Source organism: Oreochromis aureus, linkage group 1 (genome assembly GCF_013358895.1).
Source record: "Oreochromis aureus strain Israel breed Guangdong linkage group 1, ZZ_aureus, whole genome shotgun sequence".
Classification (NCBI taxonomy): domain Eukaryota; kingdom Metazoa; phylum Chordata; class Actinopteri; order Cichliformes; family Cichlidae; genus Oreochromis; species Oreochromis aureus.
The window spans coordinates 31,961,779-31,977,194 of NC_052942.1; the positions used below are offsets into that span (position 1 = coordinate 31,961,779).

General features: G+C 38.5%; 1 protein-coding gene across 1 annotated transcript; it reads right to left on the minus strand.

Annotated features, from left to right (window-relative positions):
* Positions 1-98: 98 nt before the first annotated feature.
* mmp2 (matrix metallopeptidase 2) lies at positions 99-13,589 on the minus strand. Its single transcript, XM_031746459.2, has 13 exons — positions 13,239-13,589; positions 12,816-13,042; positions 11,878-12,026; positions 11,091-11,219; positions 10,149-10,322; positions 9,276-9,449; positions 8,309-8,482; positions 7,999-8,154; positions 7,752-7,878; positions 4,110-4,243; positions 3,428-3,587; positions 2,620-2,729; positions 99-1,178 (listed from the first exon to the last, which is right to left on the minus strand). The coding sequence occupies exons 1-13, from the start codon at positions 13,389-13,391 to the stop codon at positions 1,075-1,077; spliced, it is 1,971 nt and encodes a 656-aa protein (XP_031602319.1). The 5' UTR covers positions 13,392-13,589; the 3' UTR covers positions 99-1,074.
* Positions 13,590-15,416: the final 1,827 nt, after the last annotated feature.

Here is a 15,416-nt window from a genome sequence, read left to right on the forward strand (position 1 = left end):
CACCGATGCAGCTCAGGTATACGATCTTCCACTTCTCTTTTTTGGTACCTAGTGGATAAGGATCACATGTCATGGCTAATCATCCACAATTTTGTAGATTCATTATATTGACCATCTTTATTGATGACAGTGCAAAAAGCATAAAAAAAAACATCACAAAGACAAAACATGTAAAAAAGATAATTAAGCAATACTACTGCGGTACTCTTGTCATGGTTCCATTATGCATCAAACCTATACAGCCTCTAGAGGCAACCTGTGCCATTAATCTTTCTGTACCATTAGTGTAGGGAAATGTAACATGGAGTTGACACGGGAATAATTTGGTCTTCCTATTGTGTCACTCCCTTGTATAGTCCTAAACAAAGTGCTAACCAAATGAAGGATAATGTGTCTGGGAATACTACTTTTATACATCCAGAGGATACTAAGTAGTCCAATCAGACATAGTTATACAGAATATAATGTATATAGGACTATATGCAAAAAGCGATCTCTAAAAGCACCATTTTCGGTCACATTGTGCAAATTCATTCTTTCAAATGTAGTGCACAACAATGAGAAAAGTAATTAAACAGATACAATTATAAAACTGCACTTATTACACTGAAATAATTCTAAGCCAACATGATTTCCTCATATGGTGTTAAACAAATCAAATTTGTATAAAAAGGCAATATTGACCAGCACAGTATAGCACTGCATTTAAAGCAGTGTGGACATACCTGATGTCTGACTTGGAAAAAAAAAATCTATAAAATAATAAAAAATGGGGTGCATATTGTAATAAATCTGCATAACAGCATAACAAATAAAATGTCAAAGTCACACAGAAATGTAGCAAATATCCAGTTGCATATGTTCAGCCTACGAAGAAGGTTCAGAGGTGGCGTTCTACAAATCTGGAGACCGGTTATACGGGCTGCAGGAAAGCGTGCAGAGTTGCCATGATAGAAAAATTACAACAGTGTGCACTGCAGCGACCTTAAGTTGTGTTCAATACTACAATAATGTCCTCATGAGGCTCAAGAGGTCACCATTACACGAGTTAGTTGTGAGATATTTTGGAAATGTTCAACATCCGAGCCAGTCCTTTGTGATTTCACCCAACTTCACGATCTTCAAGCTGCTGTCTTCTAGTTTGAAATAGTGGTTTCCTTTGAAGAAGTAGCTGTAGTCTGTGAAAGACAAGCAGAATACACATTGTGTTTAAAACATTTACTAAGCTGAGAATTTTCTTTATTAAATTTGCTCGAGTCAAACAAACTACCACTACACCAGCGAAATAATCAAGCTTCTGTAGAAGCGTACAAGAATTAAAATACCCAATCAGAAGCCAAAGTCAAGCCTCGCGTTCTCTGAATTATGCTAAGGAGGAAGTACACAGAGGCGCCTCTGTAGAGGGTGAAAGACTTTCTTTATATAAATATGTTTGTTCATGGTGTGGGGAAGGGGCTATGTGACACTTACAGCACTGTCTGTATGTTAGGAGAGAAGTAATGAAAAAATCCCTGGTTGCTTGCCATAGGCAAAAATTTGCTAACCACCTCTGACCTCAAGTATACATGGCTGACAGTGAGAATCTCAAAAGATATTTACTGGTGGTCTCACATTAAAAATTCACCATTTACTTCTCACAGTGGCTGCAATGCACTTTGCACCAGCAGAAAAAGTAAGTGTCTACTAACCTGTGATATTCACTCACAAAAAATGTAATAATTCTGTCATTATAAAACCACTGATCACTCCCTGACTTTAGAAATACTCCCTATGGTCTATTTGCCTTCCTGACATTCTTTGTGTAGCCAACTCCTCTAAACACTTTTTTTTTGTCTCGAAGGCGTCACTGTTTGCTCGTTTCTGGTATATGAGGAGTTTTACTGAAAAAGGCAGAGTGCCAGACTCACTGATAGAGCTGACTGGATTTTCCTGCAATTTTACCAGAAGGAATGCTGCTGTGCAGACAGTAATCACACACACACATAAAAACACTAGTGTCGTTATCAGTGCATAACAACAGTTGTGTGGCATATTCTTGGCATATTGGAGCCATAACTCTAGAAGCGGTAGAGTCAGGAAGTTCCCCGTTTGCTCAGGATTCCAATATTTCAACAGCTATTGAAGGCTTTCTATATTATCTGGTACAAACATTCACGATTCCCAGAAAATAAGACCTTTTAACTTTGGGGAACCTGTGACTTTTCCTACCATAGTGAGGTTGATTCATATTTTCCAGTCAAATGTCTTGACATTCCTTTGGCATGGGCTGCCATGAAATGTGGCGCAATCAAACTTCTCCTCCTTAGTTTGAGCTGTTCTTTCTGTTTAGCACTAACTAGAATATGACAGTGTTCTAAAATGATATATTAAACCTTATACTCATATATTGTTTTCAGTGGAAAGAACTACACTGCTCTGCAACTAACAAAGTTGCAGGTGTAGCTTTTTATCCTTTTCCCTAAATACTGCCATATCTTGAAAGCTTGAAATCAGTTTTGCTTGGAAAATAGAGTACAGCAATGGCACAATGGTATGAATCGTACAGCAAATTTATTCACATACTAATAACTGTTCCTGCCATATTTTGGTCAAATTTACTTGTTAAAAGTCTTATTTTACCAATGCCATTAAGACTGAAGGCAGAGTCAATGCCATCTGGGATGCCATTCCAGGAATCCGCAATAAGTTTTGGGAAGCCAGAGTCCATTGTCTTGCTGGTCTCATCATATCTGTAAACACACAACAATGAAATCACATCTGAGGTTTTACATATGACATGTATTACATCAATAGCATTAACTTAGCACCAAACAACTCGTTGCTGTGCCAAAAATATGTAGTGTATCGACATTTTTATCAGAGGATGCCTTCAGAGCTCATGACTAATAATGACTAATATCATTGCTATTTAATAATATAGGATGTTAGTTAGGGCAAACTGTTCTGGCTGCATTGTTATTATTATTTACTCTCAGTTACTCAAGGTTTGTAGCTGTAAATGCACTAAAAAGTTAATTTACAATCGGACAGGGACTGTGGATATGACCAGCATGCTGTACCTGTTTGTTTAGGTCAAAGAGCCTGCATACCAGTGCAATATGCAGAATAGAAGTGAAGTAGCTATGATTTCACTTTTTTTTTTCTAAAGACCCTCTGTTGTTGAATGACATTCGTTGGTTTGCATCTTATAAAGTGCATCAGAAACACATGATGGCACTTTCCCAGATAAAACAGACAGTTCGCAGCACTACAGCTTCATATGTGCAAAAACTACAAGCTGTTTAGGTCACACCAAACACTAACTCAGTCCAGATATAGCACACAACTGCAACAGTTTATGACCTCAATTGCAAGAGCTAGGTTGAGTCACATAGGGCTTATAATTACATTAAATGCAAATGTTTGCACAAACTTTAACTCTCCTTACCTCCAGAATTTGTCTCCAGCAAACAAGTAAGTCTTCCTGTTCTTCCTAAAGTTGAAGGCAGCATCGATTTGCTGCAGGTCAGTGGGGAGGCCAAGGCTGGACAACCTTTTCGGGTAGCCGGTCTCCAACTGATCAGCTCTGTAAATCCAAATTTCATTGCCTGGGAGAGAAGAGTAAATTAAAAAGAGAACTCACTTTTAGGATACATACAATATGTTATTCTAATGGAAATCACTAAACTTGCAAATCGACATCTTATCATTTATTCCTTTAACTCTATGAACCAATTTTGGAGTGAGATAATAAGCATTTACCAAACCATCTTAATGTCTTTAGAGTTGATGGATATATCATGCAAGTCTCATCAGTATTCAGGAAAGTTGTCATATTTGTAAAATGCTGTGAATGTTTCACAAACCACTAATAAGTATGCTGGAAGAGTCCACGCTGCACTTAAGAGTGTTTGGCCAACATTCTGGTGCCTCCTAAAGTTTCAGGTAATAGAAATGGCTGACCATTAGGGGAAATGCATCCAAGTGGTAAAACGGGGAAGGCACATCTTTATTACTCATTAAAAGTAATGCATCTGTTTCTTTCATCACCTTATAAGTGCGGGGTTATATCAATATTAAAACAGATCTAAATATGCATTTTTCAAGGTTTCTTGTTTTCCTCAGAATACCTGCGAAGAAGACGGTTTTTTCCTCTGGATTTTCATAGGCAGCATCTATCTTGGCAGGCAAGTCGGGCCAGTAGGTGGCCACTAGCATTGGTCCATTGGGTTTGCTTCTAAAGTTGACTGACCTGAACAGGAACCTGCAGAGAGAGTGGGTGGATGAGCAATCATGAGTTAGACAGGCTAGGGAAGAAATAAGAGTGAAGAAGTAAGAGTGAAAGGAACAGAGGGGGCTGATGAGGAGGTGGGGAGAGAACGAGAGAGAAAAAGCATGTGTGTCTGTGTGTATGTGTATAAGAGATCGGGGTTTTAGTGCAAGTGCTTCGCTGGCCGAGCCAGCCACAATGGTCTGATTCATGAGCATCTGGTTCTCGTTAGGACTAAGGCTGCAGACGCCAGCGGAACAAGACCCATCTTGCCCGGATTTCCAATACACAGCTGCGCAACAATAGCAGCTTACCATACTCTTTTCCACTGACCTATTTTTTAGACAGACAAAGATTTGCTAATAACAAAGATGAGTTGTCATAATGATAAAGTGAAGATGAGAATAAAACTTTACAAACAAGCATAAACAGAAGTGCGCATACATAACACTTGCCCAAAGTCACATTTGTCAGGATGAAAGATGAGACATATTCCAGTCTGAACTAACCATCTACGAATGTCATTATTTTATTTGTGTTCTTGCGGATCAGTTTGCTGTTCATGCACTAACAATATCCAGAGGGTTTTCAGTCTGTACCAGAGCTTTAATTTTATCCTTTCCTGCCTCTCTTTTCTTCCTGTATGCACTCAATAAAAGGAAAAACAAGATCTGCCTAGGGGTGGTAAGGGGAATACACGTACAGAAAATATTCAAGTGATTTTTCTAAAGCACTCCTGTTGTTTTAGATCTCTGAGTCTCTTTTATTCTTTTTTTACTTACCTGTATTTCCAGACAGTATTAACATAATTACTAATAATCCTAACATCTGAAGTAGATAATCCATAGATCTTGGATTTGTTCTTAACAAAGTCCTGTTTGAACTGTGTGAAAATACAGGTTGATGTTTATGACAATGAAACTGAGCTTTGTGAGAAATCTAAGTTTTCAACACATTGATTTAAATGCCTCAATGTACTGACCCACATTATAAGTTTGCCTAAAATGCATCGTGCATATAACAGAGCAAAAAAAAAGAAGAAAGAAAGAATTTCATAACTGAAGAAAAAGTAACAATAGTCTCTGTCAGGGAAGCTGGAAAATGTACACTTTTCCAAAGTATTTCTTTGAGAGTTATGATGGTAAAACAAAAAGTTTGGTTTGTGGGGTTTAATGCTACATCCTCTCAGGCATGGATTGTGGTGTACACATAAAAGGAAAAGATTCAACATTCACAAACCAGAAGACAAAGAATAAAGCAGACGGAGAACAGATCTTTATCATTTTTGAGTCTAAATTTGTTTAAAGAGCACCAAAAAAGTCAGAAAATAATGAAACATTCAAATGCAAAGTTCAGTCACAGGTATTTGGCAGTGTTTGTGAGGCCTATTGTATTTTTATACTGTCATTATCTTTAACTACTACCATTCAACAAAAGTGCTTCTATAAAACAGCAGTCTTTCTTAACAGTTTTTCACCAGCCTCTGCACAACAGTCACAACAATCTCCACTGGTTTTACACTTCACAACAGACCTAACCAGCAGGTTGGCCAAACATTTTCTATAAGTCAGACTTTCTAAGTACCTTCTCCTTAAGCCTCGAGACAGACAGACCCACTTATATGCTGAGCTCAGGGAGTGCTGCAAGTATTACTCATTGCGTCACGTTAAGATTTGTCTCACAACATAAATATGCTGAGCTAACAGAATGATAGATTCCACTTTTACAGTGGGAGAGTCAAGTGAGCTTAGCCCCAGAGCCCAGAGGGTACAGCTCTTTCTGTAAAGCTATAAAACTTGGCGTGTACCAGAACTCTGCAGCATACAAGTCTGACATGCCCTTCAGGCAACTTATGAAGTCAGACCAACAGGCCTGCACTAAAACTTTACCGATCCCAGATATCAGTGAGATATACTGTTTGTTAACTACAGTAACTTCATAATACTCTGTCCTCGTTTTCCCACCCTGATTTTCAGAATAACTTTTAAACTTTGCTTGATTACATTTTCACATAGCAACCTAAAATTCATGTCATATTAAATTAAATGTGTTTGAAAACATCACGGAACACCTTAGATTGGTGCACAATGGTGCTAGCAAAGCTGGCAAACAAGGCAAAACATGAGGAAAAAGTCTAAATATGCTATAGCTAAGCTAAATTTCAGTGTAACATATGTATATGTAACTTTTAGCCACCTTAAACTGAACCAGTTTGCTCTGAATACCATCTCTCTGCAAAATGACAGTTTAATCATCTGTTACACTCCACCCAGGCAGGTGATGCTTAGCACTGCCGTCAACCTATCATTTAGACACAATGTCATGGCTTTATTTAAACAACAGTGACCTGAGAGCCAAGGTATGTCAGAAACTTGTGCTTGCCTTTACATTAATGTGACTGTGTGCATTTTCAGACTTCAACGATGCGTAAAGTGAAAATAAAATTTCTACTTTAAAAACACTGTCCCAACAGTTAAATAAGATATATAATGTTTCAGCTGGAAGAAAGAGATCATTTCAGCTGACTTGATGACCAACAACTGATCCAGAGTTTCATGGTTCACTGCACACTCTCTGCTAGAGCCACAGCAAGGTGAAAAATATTGTAACTCAGTGAAAAAAGCCAATCTAACTGACTCTTGAGTATTTTGCAGATGCATCTACTCGTAGCTGATTTCCAAATGATTGTGACAGGATATGCTGCTCTTAATGTTGAAATTACAGTGTTTGTGTCAACAATGTCAACAGCTAACCCATCATTTGTTTGTCCTAACAGTTCCTTTTTGTAACATGCCACTGGGGTAAGGTCTTTGTAACAACCTTCAGCTGTTGCAATGAAACTGTTCATCTTTCTACGGGAAGTACCCTGACTCACAAAGACTGTTGACCGAACCACAGGACTTTATGCAACTTCTTTTCTACAGAGTCAGCCAGTAGACACTTAGTAAACCTACGTGACTTTGGATTCACTGGCGCCGGTGGAGAAGAGGAGTGTAGACTATGTTTATGAATGATGACTACTTTGGTTGTCACTGCGTGAGTAGAGGGATAGCTTGTTTTCAACTCTTACTAATTGTCATATCACAAAACAACCATTTACCCACAATCTTCAAGTGGCACAAGACTGTAAAAAGAGAAACCATAATTAACAAGAAACCTCATCTCAAACTGCTCATTGTTTGCAGGGATGTGATTGTGAAATCCAGTTGGTGCAGGCTGCTTTGTTTCAGTCACGCAAGACGATACAGCCTGAAGCAGGCAATTTCGTTTTCTTTATCACTCTTCGCACAGATCACAGACAGGAAATTTAACAGGACTTTGGCAGAGCTTTCAGTGTTCACAAACTCAGCCTTTACATCGCATTTAAGACTCAAAAGAGCAACTGGGAACATTACAGCTTGCATATCTAAAACACTTTGCCTGGGCTTTAGACTTTTCTTACATTGAAGTCTTTTAAAAAAAAAAAAAAAACATACATCAAGCTGCTAACTGAGATGATTACCTGTCTTTGAAGAAGAATGTTTCTCCTCTGATCTGTGCTACAGCATCAAAGATCACTGGCTCATTACAGATATCCATTGGAGTGACAGGACCCTGGGTTGGAGGCAAAGGCTTGTCTGTTGGCACACCTGTTGTCAGATTTACCACAATATTTATTATTTAAAGGGGTCTGCAAATGATGCACTCACAACATAATCATTTTCCCAGTCACTTATTGGTATTTGACTATATGTGGCATTTTCTCTCACCATACAACTCCTGGATGCCTTTGATGTCATCATTGGAGAGCCTGAAGTCTTTAGTAAAAGTGTAAACAGGGGCCATCAGTGCGCCGGGGTCCTGAGAGTGCTCCAAACCAAGAGCATGACCAAATTCATGGGCTGCTACCAGGAACAGGCTGTAGCCTAGAAACAAGTTAGTTTAAACAAATCTCTATTATCTTTCCACAGTAAAAAAAAAAAAAAAAACAACAAAAAAGAAAAAGACAGATTCAGTGTCTTCCAATCCATTGGCTCTTGGGAAAAAATATCCCCAAATACCACTGGCAAATTCTTTTACCTTGATCAGGACAGAAACCCCATTTGCGGTCATCATCGTAACTCTTGGTGGTAGCGCACCACATTTTGCCATCACTGCGTCCAGAGGTGGTGCAAGATTCGTAAGTGTCTCCCAGGAAGGTGAAAGGGAAGACACAGGGGCTTCCATCTGCATTTCCCCCCACTGTTGACATTGCTGGTAACAGCAACAAAATGCAAAACAATAAATGCAAAATATGTACTGAATTCAGTTGCTAATTATCTTATAAATTCACTATGCAAAGTGATTTTTTTTTTCTTTCCGGAAAAGTTTGGGTTATTATGAAATGAGTGCAGATGATGTTCAGAAATAGCGGGATGAAAGCAGCTGGCACAACACACACGACATCAATAACTAATCCACTAGGCACACAACCAAAATGCACCCACCCAAATTGATTTTCTTTCAAAGAGAGATCATTTTCAGTCTGGCAAGAGTGGTTTTGTGTTAAAAAAGAGAGAGAAAGAAAGAAAAGAGTAAAAAAAAAAACAACAGCATAATTTCTTATTCGGTACAAGTTCTCACACAGGCCTCTGCAGCAAAGCCTCATCTCTAATCAAATAAAACCAGATGAAAGCACCAACGGTAGTACCTCTCCCTGTATGCCTTTCTCCCTACCCCGGTACCTCAACCCTAAAACAAGTCCTACTGACAGAATGGAAAATAGGCCCTGCTACTGCACATTAAAATACTTTTATAGCTATTCAGCCCACCACGAGCATAACCAAAAACCACAGCTGCAGAATTCCTGTAGCCCAACATATGGCAAGGCACTATGCACTGCTCATCAAAAAAAAGCACAGCTAGTGAAATATTTATTTATTTAAGTGCTGTTGCATAATGAACACTGTGACCACTATGCACACCTAAGTGGACATCAACTTGATGTGATTATCTTTCATTTGGCAATTTATTATGTGAATAAGAGACAACACATAACACCACCTACCAGTTTCAGGGCAAAAGCCATACGTTTTGTCGCGGTCATAATCCTCAGTAGTGGCACACCAGCGGTAGCCATCATCTCTGCCCTGAGTGGTGCATCCATCATACTTCTCCCCCTGAAAGTTGAAGGGGAATTTACATGGAGCCCCTTCTGCATTTCCACCCAGGGTGAAAAGTACTGCAAATCACAAAGCAAATGAAGTTATAGATGGCCTAATAAAATTAAAAACAGTATTTGTTTTTACATTCTTCTAATTAAAAACGAAATGCAATTGCGATACAAAACCAAAAAAAATTAGAATTAAGAAGATAGGTACCACTGGAACTTTTTTTTTTTAAAACTTCAAAACTAAAGCTTAACAAAATAGAAAACTCCAGTATAAACAGGCCTTACTTGTGTTTTTATCACATAAAATGACTTTGAACGTGTATTTTGGCAGTTAGTTGTAATAGCGTCTGATCATGTTAGTACCATGGACAGCAACATAACACAGATAAACAAAATGTTTGACAAAGCCTCATGTTGTAAAGTGGGTCAGTAACTTGGAGAAGAAATGTTCCATAATTCACTCTAAAACCCCCCCAAAACAAAACAAAACAAAAAACAACTGCATTTTCCTGGCCAACCTACTTTCTTCATGTTCAAAATCAACAGAACAGCTTTGAGTATAGCTATGATGTGATATTAAGTATTACTTTACTAGTACTGAAAGACTAAATGTTTTGTCTGGTTCAATAAGATCCAAGTAGGGCATATCACTCCATCATGTGGGGCAACAAAAGTTTCAAAAGCAAAACGTGCAAACAGACATCGCAGCTGCATGTCAAACATACAGTATATGTTTTAACAATAAAGGTACCCACTGGGTAAGCTTACATTCATGAGGGCAGAAGCCATATTTGCCATCTTCGTCAAAGTTGTAAGTGGTGGAACACCATAGGAAACCGTCATCACGACCCTGAGGTGTGCAGCTGTTGTACTCAGTGCCCATGAACAGGAAAGGGAATTTACAAAACTCGCCATCAGCATTGCCAAATTTCGCCTTCACCACTGTAAAACAAAGAATGCATACATAGATACATACTTACGTATAGAAATAGGTGAAGCTATATGAATATTCACTCTATGGTGCTTGATTTCATATGATGCTTTCTCAATTTACTATGAAACTTTGTAGCATTAATTTCACACATGTTTAGAAGGTAATTTTTGTAATAAGAAAGCTAACCAATAACATAGCAAGATTCTCCTGGAAGTTAAAGCAAATGTTGTTGTCTAGAATTTGGAAAGCCGTTTCAAAGCAGGCTTTGAAAAATGTCCAACCAAACTGTATAATGCAGGGTACAAATGATTTGTATGTAACAGTATGAACAACAAACACATATTGAGAAAATAAAAGTTCATCCAAGAGATCCTCATCTGTTCATCTGTTTGAGACTAGCACCAAGAGAAATGGAAAGTAGGTTTATAGATTATTTTCACACAAATTAAATATCCAGACATAAGGATGTTAAAAAAGGGGAAGTACTTGGGAGTAAAACTATCTGGGTCAGTGGATGCGAATACAAATTTGTGCAATAGAGATTTTTTTAAATTTAGCTTCCAGATGTCTGTAGTTTGAAATGATGTCAGGTGCCAGAAAAAGATGCTTGGAAACGAGTATCTGAAAGTTATATTAGTTTCTACAATGTCAAATTCTCACCAGACAAAATTTTAAATTAACTTGTCTAAGCAAAAAATGAAGAACTAAATAAATGAAGAAATCGACACTGGTGGTTTTGCTGCATGCACTTTTTGTAACTAGCATTCTTTCATTACCTTGCCCCTCTCCAAGTGTCCACTGCTCATCATCATCAAAATGAGAGTCTCCACCAATTCCTGGGCCTGGAGCAAAGGCATGAGCCAGGAGGCCATCCTTGCCATCAAAGGGGTAACCATCTCCATGCTCTATTGATGACATCATTAACCAATCAAAACAGGTATACTGACTACTTAAGACATGATGTGACATTTGTTCATGTATGCAAAGATTTCTGTTTCTGAAGCAACAATTCCATGTCTTCTTCAGCGGCCGATTTTCGGTTGCGTTCCCCTGTAATTACTAGATTCTTTCTGAATACAGTCAGCTGTGACCAGACAGAATGTGGGTAAATATCAAGTGGTTATTTTAGCTGGAATGTTTGGAATGACTTGGGTTAATACCATAATCCCCACTGCCTTTAGAGAATTCCTAAAATACAGGATGGCTGGGGTGTAGAGTCACTTTGAAAAGAATGTTACTTTAAAAAGATGTATGTTTTTGCTCCTTCAGCATTAGTCTAGAACTCGTGAGCTTCTGTTTAAATATTGACTTGTGCTAATTATTATAGGAACATTCTTAGAATTTTATCCTGCGGCACAATCTCTTTATTCTATTACAAAGATGTGGCAGATCCAATAAAAGGAGTATTCTGAGGGCTTACAATATACGTATTACTATAAAACAAACTGATACATTTCTTTATTAATTGTGATCCTCGTAAACCCACCTGAGTACAGATGTACAATAGTTTTCAAATAACAAATGGAATATCTACATAGCGTGATGTTTATACACATAGTATACCATTGCGGCCAAAATTAATCATGATGTCAGCTTCTCCATCCATGATGCGGGTGAAAGTGAGTGGCGTGACATCACTCCATACTTTGAAGGCCCTGAAGAAAGCATCATTTATGACTTCTTCATCCAGATCGGGAGTGTAACCCAGGATTCTACAAATTGAGTAGAACAAGACAAACAAGCATGATTTAGATTGTCCAATCAGGACAATCTGTGAGTGTTGCAAATTCTCCTTTCTTTACTGAACATCATGGAAAATAAAGAGGCCAATATGAGTAATCTGTAAAAGCGCCTCCTGAAACAATGTTCAGCCGCAAACCCATTTGTATGCGTGTCTACACAGTCCTTTTCCTGAAAACACTCTAAGATCTCATAGTTGTTATTGTCTTTGGCTTCCAGTCTTTCTTATAAACACACAGGCAGAGAGGCTGGAATGATCAGAACACGCAAAACCGCTGATATAAATAAACTACATCCACATCATAGTAAACCTCAAACAGAATGAAAACAAAGGACCTGACACATACTGTGTAGGAATGTTGGTGTTAGCGAGACATAAAGATGCAAGCACTTCAGACTGTGGGGATGGGGGTAGTGTGGAATGGAGGTTGTTGAGAGGGTGGGGTCGGTTTTAGAGGGTCAGACAGGGGCAAATATGTCTCAGTATCAACAACTTTGATTTATGGGCAATTGTTAAAGCAACAGATTTTTTAAAAAGTGCTGTGCAGTAAATGGTTTCCTAAAGTGCAGCATGCCAAGTAACTCAAAAACTATTAGATCACACCCAGTGGTAATGCCATAACCATTTTGCAGGCCAAGCTGATTAAAACCTCCGCAATTGTTTGAGAACTAATTTGGAGTCACAGTGGATTGGCACTCACTCCCATTATAACATAATCCATAGCCTCTCTAATCATGTGTGTTATTGTTAATTCTCTGACCTGTAGGTGACGTCCTTGTTCTGCCATTTGGGTTTTCTGTGGAAGAAGTTATAATTGGCCACATCTGGGACACCGCAGCGGGGTTTTTTCATGATCTCTACAGTTTTGGAATCAATCTCTCCAGTTTCTTGCAGAGAAAAAAACTTTTGCATTTTCTTCAGGGTATCCTTGAGAACCATAAGATTACATCTGTCTTGTGGGCATCCATAAAACTTGTTTAGATAATGCTAAAGTTTGGATAAAAACATAAAATAATAGGTTAGCGTTGTTAGGGTATCTTTATATAAAATTAGAACAATAAGAAATAAATAATGTGAAAACTACTCCTGTTCATTTCTGGTACTCCAGGGGTAAAAACAGTTCATTGCTGCCTGACCTACTTAGACATATTCTGAGGAAGGAAAAAAAGAAAAAGAAACTTACCAAAGCAACTTCTTTGTCTGTTCTGGGGGTATCGTCTCCGGGAAACCTGATAATAGGAGAAGGACGAGCATTTACTGTTTGGAACGCGATGAACTGAAGCAAAAACAATTTGAGAAGACTCCGACGACAACTGAATATCGTCGAAAAGCCCATTTTCTCGGGTTAACAGTATATCTTGTGCGGTAAGTGCCGTTCGCTCTGAGTTGCAGTCCTTTCAGCCCGTCAGCTTGTGTTGCTTCTGCTCCTCAGCAGGATTTTTTTTCTCCTTAACGGGACATCCTGCACCTCGGGTCTGCAAACTTTCTTAGTTCTGCTTGCACATGCACTTTTCCCCCGACGCCTTCTGCGCAGTCTCCAGGTTGGGAAAGAAATGGGGACGAACCAGCAAATCAAATGCTGAATGATTCATCGACTACAGTTCTTAGTCACCCGCTTTTACCAGAAAACGTCTACAAATAAATAAAAATGTTCTTTTTTTTATTGTTTCCTTATCTTTTTTTTTAAAGAGTAGGATAATCATCTAGTGGAGAAATTAACCAATTTTGGGCTCTCGTCCAAGCTGACCAATTAAACCAATGAAAACCTTCCGCTTTTTGTGTATTTCTTAAATTAATATGTGCAGATTCCAAGATAAACTATAACCTGCATGACAAGAGGCTTCAGCACATTGTTTGACTTTTTTGTTTGTTTGGGAATGATCTTTAGGATTTTTCTTTCCAAACTTAAAATCACCTATTTGTTTACTAAATTACGTTCTGTCAACCAATTCAGCCAATAACTTTATAATTGGTAGAAGTGGGCGGTACTCATATATTTTATCCACCTCTAGCTCGACTTTTTTGGTACTTTTTTGCAATGCTCACTGCTGTCTGAGAGCACCACCACACCCCCCTTCTAACTTTCTGACTTCCAGCGACCGATTTTCTTTTCTATCCCTATTCATGAATTTCTAAATAACCACTCGCGTTGCGGTGGGTAGAGGGAGCGGGGGGGGATCATTATACCGGATTAATTTGGAATTCACTGACGCAAAGCAGCTCTACGCTTCCGTACAAAGCTGCTGAGCGTCACCACACAATATATTACCTTGCCAGGAGAGAAAAACAGCGACACCCGATTGCAGAAAGGCCAGAAGTTATTGAAAGTGGTAGATTGACATCTGCTGGTAGGATGCGAAACTGGCCTCAATATTTGGAAGCTAAAAAGAGACCATATATGTATTCTACCCATGAAAACTAATAAGGAAAAAAACAAAAACAAAGGATGTGTGTGTGTGTGTGTGTGTGTGCGTGTGTGTGTGTGTGTGTTCGCGTGGGGGGCGATGTTCGCTAACGCTTACTTATCCTAGTATACATGTTATAGAAAATAAATACACAGTAAAATATGATAAATAAATATATTGCTGTTTACCATGAGTTGACTTTAAACCTCATCAGACATTTTACTTTACTACAGCAATCTGCAAATGAAAGATGTAGATATATATAATAGAACGCCTTGTAAATATACTATTCTTGGACTGTGCCTGGTCATAAGATTTGTAATATCATATGTATATAAAAGGTTTACAAAATATTTTTGTGCAGTGGAAAATGTATCGTTTAGAATCTTTCTTATGTAGTTTGGTGTATAACCCTTCGCTTCCCAAAGCACTGTAATGTACTATAATGTACACTAAGTGAACTAACCTACTTTAACTATTGAATAGTTACAGTGGTGATTGGTGCCCTCTAGTGGCTCACATATAACAAGTACCTGGTCTGTTTTGTGGCCCTTGGAGCCAGTGTTCTTTCCTGATTTGTAATCTACAGCACAGATTTAGGATTTACTCTAACTCTCTTTGACATCTCTTTGTTTCCGCTCTCATACTGGATTACTCTGAACAGCATATGAGAGCAGACTCTTTAATAGAGAGAGCTGAAGGACTTTTTTTGCAAAGAGATCTGACAGATGGATAGCTCACAAACAGGATTTTGTGGTATATCTAGCAAAGCAATTTCCCTTCCCTTTAGCCAGAGTACAGTTAATTTTTCATAGCCGGGGCTGCTGTTGGTGGTTGCAGAGTGAATTTAACATCCATTTGCCAACAATATCCAGGACCTGTCACTTTGGAGCAGGAGCTTTATTTCATGCACTGATACATGCTGCCATCTCCTCTAACTGACACACTGGCAGTGA

What these genes read in the sequence shown, in the direction of transcription:
- mmp2 (XM_031746459.2), bottom strand. Translation starts at nt 13,391, where the DNA reads ATGGGCTTTTCGACGATATTCAGTTGTCGTCGGAGTCTTCTCAAATTG. An exon ending in CAGACAAAGAAGTTGCTTTG is followed by an intron (nt 13,043 to 13,238) that starts GTAAGTTTCTTT and finishes TCCAAACTTTAG; the next exon opens with CATTATCTAAACAAGTTTTA. An exon ending in CTTCAGTCTTAATGGCATTG is followed by an intron (nt 1,179 to 2,619) that starts GTAAAATAAGAC and finishes TGTCTTTCACAG; the next exon opens with ACTACAGCTACTTCTTCAAA.